Source organism: Sylvia atricapilla, chromosome 8 (genome assembly GCF_009819655.1).
Source record: "Sylvia atricapilla isolate bSylAtr1 chromosome 8, bSylAtr1.pri, whole genome shotgun sequence".
Classification (NCBI taxonomy): Eukaryota; Metazoa; Chordata; class Aves; order Passeriformes; family Sylviidae; genus Sylvia; species Sylvia atricapilla.
In genome coordinates, this window is record NC_089147.1 from 5,945,875 (window position 1) to 5,961,224 (window position 15,350).

Genomic DNA, 15,350 nt, shown 5'->3' on the forward strand with positions numbered 1-15,350 from the left:
AAGACTGGGACAAGCAGCAAAGCATCATGATTGAGGGGCCTGGGAAGAGGAAACCTTCCCCTTTGTAATGTGGAATGGATTAACAACATACCAGCCCGAGGCAGGTCTGTCTCCTGCCTTAGCTAGCCCTTGTGTTAAGTGACAGTGCCCTAGTGGTGGAACCAGTTTAAGTTGTGGTGAATGACAACAGATGGAAGCTTTCAGCTTCAAGGAAAACAGAAGTCTTAGCACAGCACAAGATGCTGTGCCTCACCCACTCAGCCTGTCATCTTGAAACGTAGGAAAATCCAGTGAGGCTTTCAGGCCCCTTTAATGTAGCTTAAAAAAAATCAGCCACTCCCATGTTAAGAAATACTGAGATCAAAGCCTTTCTCAGCTGGAGCTGTGTCCCTGCTTTACCCCCAGGCCTGTAACACAGCAATGCTGCTCTTCCCTTTCCCCCACATGCCGGGGGTGGAGGAAGGAAGGATGAAGGCAGGGAGGGAGTCCTGCACTGCAGCTCCTTCCCTATCAGAGCAAACACCACGTGCTGCTGTACAGTGTCCCTCAGGAAGGAGCTGTTGCCCAGGCTTTGGAGTCTCCTCCCATCCCACATCCCTCAGCAGCTCCAAGTCATGAGTTCACCTGACCAGAGATGCTGACTCAGCCTGCAGCCAGCCAGCTGCCCAGGAAGGTGTGAGGCACCATGAGGCAGCTGGGAACTCCCTACACTGAGATCTATGACTTGTTTTCTCTCTAGAAATGGAGCTGCTTCAACTGACACCACACAACAAACCCTCAGTAGCCACTTCAGGAGCTGTCAGAGGCTAAAGCCTGGCAGAGGCAGCCAGGATGTTTAAGATAGATTCTGTCAGATATCCCGTGTCAGGTTTTTCCAGGTTACAAAGCATTACACTGCTCTCCATGGAACCTTCCCCCTTCACACATCTGCCTGCAGGGGAAACAGGGCAGGGCAGCTCATACCAGGAACTAAAACCCCAGGGATGAAAGCAGTAAAGCAAGTAACCCAATTTACTCAGCAAAATCTCATCTGCAGGGACTGAGTGTTTATCCTGCTCTCCTTTGCAAGCCTCTGCCCTGTTCGCTCTTTGCCTTCCAATTTCTGCAAACGTAGTGGAGATGTTATGGTGAAAACCATTCACCATTTTGTATTTCTCCAAGAATAAAGGTAGTAAGATGAAAAGGTATGAATAAAAATCCATATGGCCTGTGCTTCTAGGAGGAAGAAAGGATGTCATCTGACTGCCACAGAGCAACTGCACCCACAGTGTGGTTGTGTGGAAAGGGAAGTGAGGAGTTAAGTAGAATTATTTTCCTGTCCTGACCTTGCAATTTTTTCTATTTTATTTTAAACATTTTTGAAAAGAAACAGTGTCGAAAGTCATTAAGAAAATGCGGGAACATTAAGACAATTCTTTGAATGCACTGAAGCTGAGGGAGGCCAATAAATCCTATACAGTGCTGATGATAAAGTCACCCATGATGGAAATGTCTGAACATTTCCAACCTAAAGACCAAATCATAGCTCAATCCCAGTATTGCAAAACTAAGAGCTAAGGCCTGTGACTCCATGGTCACAACTATTCAAGAATAAATTTACATAAATTAAAGGGTAGGCTGTTCAGGAATTTTTTAATAGGCATAAGCATGCTATGAGTCCAGTTCCTTAAGTGCAAAATTGTATTTCATCTGTGTTGCACAAATGTCAGGAGATCTAATACAACACTGAGGTTTTCAACTGAAACATTTCCAGAACAGAAATCAAAACAGGCATTCAAGGTTTAGTTTGCAATTGAGCTCCTCTGCTTTGTGTGGTTGTCTCTAGAGATGCCTTAAGGCAGTTTGTTAATTAGAAATGGTGGGAATTTCTTCTCAGTGACACTGTGGTGTTAAGACAGCTGGCTGAAGCAGATTCAGGTTTTTCTTGGTGAAAGAATTCCATTTCAGTGGACTTGAAAGTAGTTCCTGAATAGAATTTTCAGCACAGTTTTGCAGTTCTTCTAATCCAACTGTGTTATAGGTCCCAAAAGAGAAGCAGCAATATTAAAGAACCATTAACAAAAACCATTAATGGGCAAATGGGGAAAAAAGGCTGTAGAGCACTTACAGGTAAACAAAGGCAGTTGCAGTATTTTTCTCAGAAGTTTTAAAAAAATTACATGCTACTGTGTTCAGAATTTAAACTTTAGACTAGGTGTTTAAAGCACAGTTTTACACCCCTGAAAATAGGGGATTGTTCTGAAGCACTTTCATTTCCTGACTGTAATAACCACCCATTGTATACACAGATGCCACATTCCTTAATCACATTCTAAAATAGATTTCCTTAAGGTATCATACAGCAAAAGGACAACTCTTTTTCCAACCAATACTGCCTACACATAGTTACTGATGAACTCTACCAGTTTCAGAATAGCAAACATCCAATTATTTAACAATATAAATATTGGTTACTAAAGTTTTAATCATAAGTATAAAATCTCTATGTAAAACCACATACTACAGCATATCTGTACAAAGGCCAGGAAAAAGGTTATTTTTTTCTTATAACAAAGTGCTACTGCAGAATTGACTGATTTGCTGTGGACATTTCTGAACAAATACAGATTGTTTGGCTCAGAGCATTTCCTTACAGACTCTAAATTCTTCTCAGAAGATTGTAAAGCAGTTAGCTTCAGGCTGCTCAGTGAAAAAACAAACCCAACAAAACCCCACGACTCTTGAATTATGGCTGTGCAACCAAACAATTAGGCAAATTTTAGTTTTCTCTAAACTCTTTCCCAGTATTCACTATGACTTCAGAAGTTTCCATCTAGATTTAATTTACGCAGACACCATCAGACAGTACCTGTGTTACAGCTCCAGTCATTGAAGAAGCTGCTGCTCCACCTGACCATTTGAGCATTCCTGGTGCACAAGGCTTTGACTCATCTGACTTTCTCTCAGGTGGATCAGGAATGAATGGCCAGGTCTCTTCTCAGCTGAGAGCCCCAACAACTTCTTAAATGACTGCAGCTGTAAGGCAGCACTTGTCCGTGAGCCCCTTAGGAAGCCCCACTTCCAGCACAGTAATCCTGTATCTTATCCCTCCATCAGAGACATGGGACGGAGTGAAAGGGGGAAAACCTCTAAGGCAGGAGTCCAGAAGAGGTGCTCAACTCACACCTGAGCTTCAAAATATCCCTTCATTTTCTTACTAAGGCTACCACATCAGATTTCCCCAGACATCCTTTATTCACACCTAGACACTTTCAAGTAGAAAGAGAGAACTTGTCCATTTATTTGGGATTTCCAGGTATCAGGCAGTCCAGAGCAAGAGCAGCACCTGACAGGCTGACATTCCTGGAAACCCAGAAGGAGCACTCAGAGCAGCTGCATGTTCAGGGTGTCCCTGTGCAGAGATCAGCTGTGCTGGGTTCACAGCTCCTGTGCTGCAGCCACGATCCAGACCCCAGGCAGGCAAGTCAGAGCTGTCCAGCCTCTGGAATGTGCAGGACAAACAGCCACTGCACTGATGTCTGCCACAGCCTGGACACACCGGTCTGTGCTACTTGTACATCCACTCACTTTGTGGTGTGAAATACAGGAGCCATGGGCACACAGTTAGAGTTGGGGGGAGATAATGACACCAAGAATGTTCCCAAATATGTCTCCATATGTTCCCAGTCAAGCTCCAATATTCTGCATTACATCATGGTAACTAGACATTGACTCATACCTTTAGTTTTTTATATAAAATACCAGGTATACCTATCTGGATGGCAGAGACAGCTTTTTCAGAATTGGTCCATAACACTGCAGTGCATCAAAATCAGATTTTGAGCATTTGTTCAGCAGCTGCTAAATGAAAAAGGAAGTTTTCTGTGGCTGGTGGAAATCGCTTTTGTTTCAGGGCCTCAGCGTTAAGGGTTGGTTTTTCATTGCCATCAGAAACTTCAGTAAGTGAGGCTAAAGTAGCCAAGATTTCTTTTGTCTTCAGAGAAATGTCCTTAAGGAACAGAAAAACAAGCAGTCATGAATAGAGTATTAGGTATTAAAAGGTTTTCACATACACTTACAATAAAAAACAATCAATACAGAACAAAAATGGAAATAATTATAAATAAATAGGTCACTTAAAACAAAAACCTTATTTATTTCAAGGCAATCTTGTAACAGTTCTTCAGCCTGTTCTTGTGCCCTGTTGGATAAAGGAAGCAACCACTTCTCTCCTGGCCTTACTGAGCTCTGTGACTAAATCATTCAGTTGTGAAATGTCTAATATTAGATGGGGGAGGGAGTGATAAAATGCCATCATCATAAAAATCAGGTTTTATAGCTCAGAAGCCATATTTAGCAGAACCTTTTCAATGTATTGCCAATACTATTGACACAAATCCACGCCTTGTGGAATAAAACTGGGAAACCAGTCTTACAATCAACAGAATTTCTGAACTTTCTTCAGCAATGTAGTTACCCAAGAGATAATATAAATTAAGTAAGTTGTCCTTAAAAACCTGCATGATGAATAAAAATGCTTATTTGTAAGAAGGTAGAAGAGACTGAGTGATTCTCAGTGACACTCTTCCTCCTACTCCCTCCTTCTGCCAAGACTTAGCAATAGAAGTTAATTAGATTAAAAAATAAAATAATAACCTTAATGACTTGGCTGTCTGATTTATCTGGATCTTCTGCAGATTGAACAATTAGTTGTCCAATTTCTTTGTGAAGTTTTCCCATTGTCATTGCCTCTGTGTAAGAAACAAACAAAACACCACACATAAAATCACCTTTCCTGTGATATGTAGACATACATATGAATAACACACCAAACTGAGGAATCTTTTCATGACTGCCATTTGAAATCTGTTGGTAAAGGCAATAACCTTGTATCAACAGCCAGTACCTCTGAAGTGGCCCAAAGTAATGATAAGGAGCAGCAAGATGATAAACAAATTACAAGGTTTTCTTTCAAATATTCCCCAGTCTTCAAGTATTTAGTGCCAGGTTTTACTAAAAACTCATGCTGAAAGTCTCTTCCATGTCTAACATGGATGCTACGAAATCCCAATTGTGCCTTTGTTGGAAAACAAAGCACATCTTTCCAAATTCCAACTTTACTCAGTCTCCCAGGGTGGCAATAAAATGAAGACAGAAACTTACATATTGACTTTTCAAAACCTGGAAGGAAGAAGGATCAAGATTGTTTGACCTACAGCAAGGTTGAGCAATTACTGTCAACTCTGCCTCTAAATCCAAAATATAAACACCAACCAACCTTTTACTACAGGTGAAACTGTAATCTCACTATCTGCCAAATTCACATACACATCATAGAGGTCTGATCTGCTGCTCACTTCAGAGTCTGTAAATCCAGCGATGTAACCTAGAGCACAGAATTGAGCAAGATTAGGATCTTCATAAATACAATCAAAAATCACAGTCCTAAAGTCTGTTTTAAGAGTATTTGTCACAATACCCATTGGACCCAGGAGGTTGCTCTCTTGATATTATCAGTCATTCAACAAGTGTTCAGCAGATGCTTCATTTCCAAGGAGTTTAAAAAAATCGACTTCTAAAACTAGTTGAGCAGGGATTAACTGCAAATACCACAGCAGTATCACCAAGTTCTCAATCTGAAATTCTAAACTCTCTTCCTACCTTCCCACTAAAATTACTCATTTGCAACTTTCTCATTACAAAAATCTCCACTCTGGAGCCTCTTGTCATGAAGTCAGTATTAGACTGGAACAGAGGAATAAACCCAGCAGATTTTCTTATTTATAGTCTGTCAGATGAGCAGTTTTGGAGCAGTTTTTCTCCGTGGAAGATGCCTAGTAAGCTGTAGAAATGTTGAAGATGAGTAGTCTCCTTGCTCGTATTCTGTATAAAGAAGCCTCTTAATGGCCACATGATGTGTCACAGTAACCTCTGCATAAAGCAAGGGCCTGTTCCTGGGTTATGCATTAAGCACTATGCACACACAGCACTGTGTCACACACACCAAACTCCTACAGGTAAAGTTTACCTGTGCTTAGGAGCCTCAGACTTTACTGACATCAAAAGAGAACTCTGGGACTTCAGAATCAGAAATTTTAAAAAAAACAAACAACATTCTGTTACTAGTGATGTGTAAAAGCTGAGAAAAAATGACCTTCTCTCCAACAGGAAAACTTTCAATCCCTTCAAAGCATCAAAAAAGTCTTAAGGCTGCTTTGCATCTGTGATTAGGGATAGACTATGATCCACCCAAAGCCACCAGATTAACTAATTATCTTCCCACAAACTTGTTTAGTTGATCTGCCTTTTCCAAAGAAAATGATGTTTAACTTTGATCAGAATCATTAATTGCAGAATAACTTTTTTCCCCTCCAAAGTTCCCTGATGGAAAACTTGGCAGCAACAGAAGCTGAAATTGAGTTTTCCTGGTATTTTTGATTAATAAATTATCACTACCTGTGCAGGCTTTTAAGGCTTCCAGTTCCTCCTCATTTAGATGCACATAGGAATGAAGAATTGACCAGTCTTGTCGATGCCACACTAAAGCTGGTAAAGTCCTAGGGAGATTAGGGTGCAGCTTGAGAATCAGTAGATTTTTACTTACAGTAAATAAAGCTTCACAGTAAAAACTGCATGCCATGAAAAAGAACCATTATCACTAGGTTTCATTTATACATATACAAATGTATATTTCAATATACATATATAAAATATATTAATTCATATATACATATATATGAACTGTAGAGATTTCTACTGTCAGTGCAAGCAGAGTTTATCACTCATTTCACCATTAAATTACTCTGAGTTGAGCAAGATACAGCTAAACTTTAAGAGGGATTCAGCAGAATTTCTATAAACAGGTTTGAGACAGGGTTTGGGGTTTTATCCTGAAAATGCAGGCTTTTATTTCTCAGTGAAGGTTCAAAATTTGTTGGACTTCTGGGGGTGGGTGAGTAGGAAGGAAGGAATTGATTAAGTACCTGGTAAATTCCTGGATAGCTTCTATTCTAGGATGGTACACTACAATTCTCTTCTTTAACATCAGTGCAGTATATAAAATAACTGTTTCCATTCCAAACTGAGACACTATATCTAGAAAAGAGGGGAAATTGTTTTATAGAAGATAAATATACCGATATTATCATGTTTTTGAAGAAGCTTAATAATAACAGCTCAGGTGACAGTGTCAGCACAGTTTACTTGCAGCATCAATGAAAAAAGGATTGTATTTTAGGCTGTATGAAAAAAATGAGAACAGAGACTCTGGCAGAGATTAACCTTTGATGGAGCCAGCAAGGTAAGCCTTCCGAGCATCAAAGTCCTTGCTGAGGAAAGATCCATTTTCTTCACTTTGGCAGATGCCCTTTGTAAGGACTGCAATGTAACTCTCCATCATTTTAACTGGACTTCCATGCTTCAAGTAGATTCTGTGTGAAAAGAAGAGAGTCTGGTATTTTAACTGCAATCAGTGCATCAATATATATATGAAAAATAAAAAATTAAACATCAGTATCACCAACAGCAATATTGCTGGCAAAAATTCCTGTTCTGGACACCTGCTTGAGGTTTGAAATACTAAACTGGAATTCTTCCAACAGGCACACAAACACGTCTGTCTTTTAGAATTTAAAATAACCCTGTATTTTTATTTCAGCTTTCTATTTTATGAATGAACCAACATGGACTAAGGTAGAAACACATCCCAAAGGCGTAGGCAGGTGTCCAGACAAAGGATTCTTTGCAGACTTGGAAGGTGTCTGCTTAAAGAAAAAGCACCTACCACAGCAACTCCAGTTATTACATGCAGACTATGACTAGGTAGATTTTAATTTTTTATCCAAGTGTCTTTTGCCATTCTTCTCCACTCTTTGCTAAATGATGAAAGAAAAATATAAACATGTCCTTGATACTCATTAAAAACCAAAAATGACACAGAAGGAGCACACACTGAGAGAACCCATGCACTGTCAGCTGTCTTGCAGGAAGCAGAGAGACACTGTAACCTATTTTACAGGTTAAGATATTTCAGGAATAGCAGTGAAGTTGCCAACTGCACATTTTCCATGTCAGCTACAGCACAAAGCTACATCACATTTGAAACTCAATTATTATCATGCTTAAAAGAATCCATCCTAGATTTGAGGGGAAATATTAGCTGGTAAGTCAGCAGAAATGTGATCCACAGTGAATCTAAGCAGTTCATGTATCACCAAAAAAGAACAGATCTCAGTTTTTTAGTACCTTACACAATTGGTAGGCCTGAAGGCATTCCCAATTCTACATTATATACAGTAAGTCCCAAGAGCACAATAACCTCACAGTTGCATCCAATTAGCTGCAAAATCTCAGGGAATACTCTTGGTATCAAGAACTGGGACTGAACTAATTCAGAAACTGAAGGAAAAGCAAAATAAGCAGCAGAGAGAGAGCATGAGAATGGGGACATGAAGGGAAGTGAGTAAACAGGACAAGGAAATGAGAAGAGGTTTTTTGGTTGGAAGAGGGCTCTCACTTCCCTATAGGAAAAGCAAAAATATCCCTGAGTGCTGTAACTAGCTCAGAGGAGCTGCAAGCAAAATTTACAAAGATTTTGTGGAGGGATACAAGTCATTCACCATACACATGGTGACCTTTAAGTCCAGCAGTGACATCTTCCCAAACATTTACACTTTTTAAAAATATATTCTCAGAGAAAATGAGTGGGAGGGTGCTGGTGGTGTGTGTCTGGAGAACACACACATTAAAAACCAACCAACATCTGACATTCACCCAACACTTTCTGAACAATACAAGCTCAAATCAAGGATTTTTATAATCTGATTTCATTTGTAGGGCTGAGTTTCCAGCAATTTGTTTGAACAAATGCAACACAAGGAATTCAACCTTTTGCTTTGGCAAGATGTAAGCCTCAGCCAGCTTTTATACAGACCTGCAGAGGATCCTGGTGAAGGCTGCATATTTCTCTGGGTTGAAGTCTTTGGCCATCAGGACAATGGAGAAATGGGTCACCTGCACATGACACAGGCACAGAAACACACAGAGCTCAGTTAATGACCCCACACAAACAGTCTTGATCACTTTATTGTCAAGGCTCCAAGTTCCCAACTGCAGGAATGGCCTGGACAGAGACAGGACTTCTGCTGTGACTCAGCTCTAGCACACACTATCTTTTGCTTAACCTACACACAAGAGTTGCTTTCCTTTAATCTCACGAGGTTATTAAAAAACAGAAAGGCACTTTTCCTTCCTCACAGCAGGAAGGAAACTTCCAGAATTTGTTGCCAAAGGAGGCTGTGGAGGCAGACTGCATTAACATATTTAGAAAGAGACAGGAAAAAATACACAGGTCCACAAACAGAACTACTCTAACTTCCTCAATCAAATGATTGTGGGCTGGGACAGTACAAGACTGAAAGTCTGCAGACAATGACCAGGCTCACGTGTCCTCCTGAAATAGTATCTCCCACTGCAACTGTTGAAGACAGCACTGTGACATTTAATTTTATTTTACCTCATAGGAAATATAAACTTGGAGCAAGGAAAGGCAAGCAACATTCTGCTGTGGGCATACAAAATTACCACACTATCTTTCTACTTAACAACACAGCATGAAATATGAAAATTGAACAGACTTAACTGACAGTTTAATGATTTTTGTAACAGGGAAAAGATAGAAGATACAATTGTATTTGCTGTCTTCCAGTAATCAATACAGTGGAAAAGAAGGCACCTACATAACTCGATCCTTTGGGGGAAAAAAAGGCAGCAGGTTCTATAGGAACAAGATTCTGGACACTATGAAACAAACCTCTTAGAAACAAAATTATGCTGAACTCGAAATGCAAATTAACTAGAAACAGCATCATGAAATAACATTTGTATGTTAACACAAAGAATTGGATAATAGCTTTCTCAATCATTCTGCATTTCCATGTCTGGGTGACAAATGAAGCATAGACTGGCTGGACCCCTGGACAGAGCTGCACCTGTGAGCACACAGCATCCTGAATCCTTCTCTTCCTCACTTTTCTCTCCACGGGCAAACACTGCTTAACCCACAGAGGAAGCTCTGCAGAAGCCCTCCCTGCATCCTGCCGAAATACCCTGCCAAGTCATACCTTTTTCAAGGCTGGAGAATCCTGAACTTCTACCGTTGTGATGTAGAACCAAGACCTTTTATACTGGCCAAACACAAACGTATGAAGCAATTTGTTTTCATCTGTAAGGCAGCACTTTCGCAGCAACAGAGTCCTCAGTTCAGCTGTTACGGATGGATAACACCAAACCCACAAAGCATCTCCGTTGGTGTCTTTTTCTATGGTGGAAAGATGTTCACTGTGAGAATGCCAAACAGCAGCAAGGAAGTAAATTGATGGGTTAATCAGGTTTGTTTCCTGGAATCAGATTAAAATTCCACCTTACCCTGGCCCTAGACATCCAGTTCTGCCACTACTGTTTAAGCCTTAAGGCAGGAATTCTGATACAGATTTTATTTCTAAAATATTAATACATTTCCATTCTTGACCTGCTTCACGAGGTCAGAGAAGCACCAAGTTTGAATGCACATTCAACATGAGCACGCTAGTGAGGAACAAGCACCTGGACCAGCTTATTTATGATTTTTCTCTATTTCTGATTTCGCAACACAAACCTCGGAAGCCGCGAATTTCAGACACTTCGGCCGAGTTTGTGTACAGCTTAGCTCCGCAACGGGCACAGCCGGCACCGCCCGGGCCCGCGGCCTCAGCCGGTACCGGTACCGCCCCCGCCCCGGCCCGGCTCCCCCGGCCCTCACCGATCAGCCCCACGGCCCGCAGCAGCTGCGCCTCCGGCTCTGCCATCTTCGCTCCGCCGCCTTCCGCCCGCCCGGCCCCGCTCCGCCCGCCCGGCCCCGCTCCGCCCTCACGGCCCCGCTCCGCCCTCACGGCCCCGCTCCGCCCTCACGGCCCCGCTCCGCCCTCACGGCCCGGCCCCGCTCCGCCCTCACGGCCCCGCTCCGCCCGCCCGGCCCCGCTCCGCCCTCACGGCCCCGCTCCGCCCTCACGGCCCCGCTCCGCCCTCACGGCCCCGCTCCGCCCGCCCGGCCCCGCTCCGCCCTCACGGCCCGGCCCCGCTCCGCCCTCACGGCCCGGCTCCGCCCTCACGGCCCGGCTCCGCCCTCACGGCCCCGCTCCGCCCTCACGGCCCCGCTCCGCCCTCCCGCCATTTACTGAGCGTTCCCTGCCGCTTCCCGCTCTGGCCGCCGTCCGCCTGTTCTATGGCGGCGCCGGGGGAATACGGTCTGGGGAAAACGTGTCTTTTTTGTTGTCTGCGTCACAGAATCCCTGATAGTTCAGGCTGGAAGGGGCCGTGGAGCTCAGGCGGTGCCCGGAGCACGGCACTCAGGAGCGTGTCCAGACGGCTTTTGGGCATCTCCAGTGAGGGAGACTCCAGACCCGCCTGGGCAGCGTGTCCCAGTGCGTGATCACTGCACAATACATGAGTTCTTCCTCGTATACGGGTGGAATTCCGCGTGTTTCTGTCTATTGCTTCTTGTCCTGCTGCTGGACACCACCACCCTCTGACATCTCCCTTCAGATAGTGACAGACGTGGATGAGATTCCTGCTCAGTTGTCTCTTCTCCAGACTGAACAGCTCCCTCAGCCTTTCCCCAAAAGTGTGGAGCTCCAGTGCCGGCATCATATCCACAGCCCTCTGTAAGGCATGGGGCACAGTTTATATGAAATGTTATACAAAATGCTACACAAAAGGAGGGTGGCCCGGCTGGCAACCACCTCCTGAAGTCATAGCCAGGAGCTGTACCCTGAGTAGCCCAAAACACAGACATCCCTGTGTTTCCACACAGCCTGGAGAAAGGCTGGCTTGTGCCCAAGTGGGGACTGAGTGGCGTGAGGAACAGTCACGGAAGCAGAGCAACTATTCCTGAGTAACTCCATGCATCAGCAAGTTTATTGACAATGTAAAGATCTCATTTGCAAGTTTGGATGAACAGTGACACTTGAGCATTGGACTCCATGATTTTAAGGGTCTTTTCCAACCTAAATGATTCTAGGAATACCATGACACTGATTAGGAGAAGAAACTTACGAAGTAACTGGGATAACTAGATGAGCATCAGAAGTTGCTAAAAAAACATGTGACGTTCTGGGAGAGGCCAGGCTTGTCCCAAGCTGGCTAGGGAACACACTACAGGGCAGCCTGCCATATGATTTTCATGAGTCATGAAGCACACACATTAAATATACTCAACTACCAGGAGACATGTAGGAAGAGACATGACAAGTCAGACAATAAAAGCTGCTCCTGATAGAAAATTATCTTAATCTCAGCCTGGAGTGCTTTCAGGAACTTCAAAGATACAAAAACATGGAGTAGGCTGCCCAATAGCAAATCCAGCAGTAAGCACCAGGCAGGACACCTGCAGTCCCCATGAGACACAGCTGCCCTCATGAGAAGGCTGCAAGGACAGTCACTGGCTCCGGTGACATGGGCACAGCTCCCACCCAGACCTCAGGTAGTCACCCGACAGACTTTTAAATTAATTTTATGAACACAAAAAAAGCACTTGTTCAGCAGTATAAATACCTTAGTGATGACTCTACTTAATGCAGACCGCACTAAAATAGGCAGGTCTGTCAGGGTTTAGGAATAGAACTCCCCAATTTAGTGTTCCCACTGAAACACCCCAGACCACACACCACTGGCTCACGTGCCCCCCCACACCTCTCCCAGCGATAGAATGGAGAATTGGAGGTACAAAAAGGTAAAGATCACGGGTTGGGCTAAGAACAATTTACTAGAAGCAGCAGTGGATTAAGAAAAACGAACAGTAAGAACAATGCTAATAACAGTGTGCGAGACAGGCGAACGAACACACGGGGCCCAGCGCCACCCGACCGCCGTCCCCGGCAAACGCCCCGTGCCCCGGTTCCGCTGAAGGCTCACTGCACCAAGGGCCTGCGGAGCTCGCCCCGCGATCCCCTCCCGATCCCGATCCGCCTCACGGTCCCCGTCTCAAGACCCCTTCAGGGTCCCAGACCTAATCCCCATCCCGCTTCTTCCGCGATTCCCCCACGATCCCCTCCCGGTCCCGATTCAAATGCTCCGTCCATCCGGTCCCGGTCCCAGTCTCGAGTCCATTGCACCGTCGATCCGGTCCCGATCCCGGCCCCGGTCCCAATCCCAATCCCAATGCCCTGTCATCCATCCGGTTCCGGTCCCGATGCCTGTCTATCCCGGTCCCAATCCCAATGCCCCGTCATCCATCCGGTCCCGGTCCCAATGCCCCGTCGATCCGGCCCCGATCCCGGCCCTGGTCCCAATGCCCTGTCCATCCGGTCCCGGTCCCGATGCCTGTCTATCCCGGTCCCGGTCCCAATGCCCTGTCCATCCGGTCCCGGTCCCGCCTGGCGGTTCGCGCGCGCGCCGGGCGGGGTTTCCGCTTCCGCCGCCGCCGTGCGGGCGCGCGCGGCCCCTTTCCCTCCCCTTCCCGTGCCGCTCCCTCCCTTTCCGGCCGCGCGTGCCGCCTGGCTGGAGCTCGGAGCCGCCGCCGCCCCGTGAGGAGCCGCCGCCGCCGCCATCATGCCGGTGTACTTCCAGCGGCCCGAGAACGCCCTGAAGCGGGCGAACGGTCAGTGCGGGCCGCGCCCACACACACACGGCGCCGGGTCGCCTCCCGCGCCGCTCCTCGGCTCCCGGCCGCGCCCGCCCCGGGGGCCCCCGGCCGGGCCCGCCCGGGAGATCGCACCCGGAATCCCCCCGGCGCTGAGCGGAGGCCGCCCGGGAGCGCCCGCCCGGGAGGGAGCGGGCGGCGCGGGGAAAGGCCGGGCCGGCGCGGCCGCGCCGCATGGCGGAGGGGAGGGAGGCCCGGCGGGTGCGGGGAGCGGGCCCGGCCCCGCCTCCCGCTCCCCTGGGCCCCACGGCCGCCTCCGGGCCGAGGGGGAGCCGCCGCGGCCTCGTTCCCCGGGCCTGAGCCGTGGGGCTGGCCGTGAGCGGGCCGGACCGCGCCGCCCCGCCGGGGTGATCTCAAACCCGGGCTGATCCCGGGCCCTGTGGGCTTCGTGTGTTGTATCCTGTCCTTCATGTGACTCCGGTGAGAACGCAGATGGTAAAACTCCTTCACTGCTGCACGGGCTGGTAACGCTGGTTTGCCCCTGGAAGACCAAGCAAGGGAGACAATTCAGCGTGTAGCCGTCACTTGCTGACTGCCACATAAAAGCTGGACCGGTTATATTTATCAACTGGCTCATTTCGGGCCAAAAATACGGCTTTGACGCTTCTGTTTTTTTATAGTAGCCTATTTTAAGCCCTTAGCAAGACCGTTTAGACCCTTCATTGTCACAGGGCTGACACTTAAAGGCATCCACAAGTTACAGATGATGTATGTATGGGTCTCAAAATGACAGCCGAAGAGGCTGTGTGGTCTGGGGACTGTGCATTATTCAAGTACTTAGTATACTAACAAGAAAATGTGAAAGTACTGCACGTCCTTAAAATTTTTTAATCAAAAATTCATTGTAAAAATCTTTTCCACAAAGATGAAAAGATGAAAGATAAAATCAGCTTCAGTCAGCATTCAAGGATGAAGATTTGTTGTATCAGTCCTTTCACTGGGAAAGATGCACGTACTATAATATATAAACTTTATTTATGCTTGCAAATTCTTGGGTAGAGTAAGTGGTACTTGGTGTGCAAGCCACATTTCTGGAACATTGACTTTAAACTGCTCATTATTATTATTGATGCTTTCCTGCTATTTAACTTCACATTTCTTATTCTGCTGCAAGTCTGCTAAATTGTGTTGAAGTGAAGGAGTCGAGTTGAATTGAAGGGTGGGAGCTGAAGGGGGTGTTCTCCAGACAGATGCTGACAATCCTGAATTTCAGTGAACTAAATGGAAAACATGACAGTGTCAGGTCTTACAAACTGCAGGGGCTTAATCTTAGCCACAGCCAAGCATAATAAAGGGTGGAAACTCTTAAGGCAGACTGTGTGTTGCAGGAAGCAGTTTAATGTTAAATTGACATTTCAAATGGGGACATTGAGAACGGTTTCCAGAGTTTCAGTATGTGTTTTGTATGTGAGGCTCAAGTGAGCTGTAGAAGCACTTCATGTTCTCAGTGACTTCAGCATAAAGAGGTGATGTTTGGAAATATGGAGAGCATGAAGGATTGTATGTGTATACAGATAGGTAAGAAAAGCCCTTTTATACTGATAAATATAGGTCAAGGCCAACCCCCAGATATTGCTAGTATTTGGCATTGCTTTGTACTCTGGGATGTAATGCAACTTCAAGGAGTGTTTTATTGTTGCAGACACTAAGTTTGCTCGCTGTTGGAGATACTGTAGAGCACATGACATCTTTGTCA

The 15,350-nt window shown here is 45.6% G+C and overlaps 2 protein-coding genes across 2 annotated transcripts in view; one reads left to right on the plus strand and one right to left on the minus strand.

Moving 5' to 3' along the window:
• Positions 1 to 1,605: 1,605 nt before the first annotated feature.
• DENND10 (DENN domain containing 10) lies at positions 1,606 to 10,853 on the minus strand. Its single transcript, XM_066323499.1, has 9 exons — positions 10,778 to 10,853; positions 10,101 to 10,297; positions 8,912 to 8,991; positions 7,261 to 7,409; positions 6,963 to 7,074; positions 6,436 to 6,536; positions 5,258 to 5,365; positions 4,636 to 4,730; positions 1,606 to 3,988 (listed from the first exon to the last, which is right to left on the minus strand). The coding sequence occupies exons 1-9, from the start codon at positions 10,821 to 10,823 to the stop codon at positions 3,812 to 3,814; spliced, it is 1,065 nt and encodes a 354-aa protein (XP_066179596.1). The 5' UTR covers positions 10,824 to 10,853; the 3' UTR covers positions 1,606 to 3,811.
• A 2,608-nt stretch (positions 10,854 to 13,461) lies between these two features.
• EIF3A (eukaryotic translation initiation factor 3 subunit A) overlaps positions 13,462 to 15,350 on the plus strand; it is a 29,521-nt gene continuing 27,632 nt past the window's right edge. Inside the window, exon 1 of the mRNA XM_066323500.1 lies at positions 13,462 to 13,612. Coding sequence (XP_066179597.1) covers positions 13,564 to 13,612 — 49 coding nt within the window. The 5' untranslated portion in view covers positions 13,462 to 13,563. The remainder of the gene's footprint in view (positions 13,613 to 15,350) is intronic.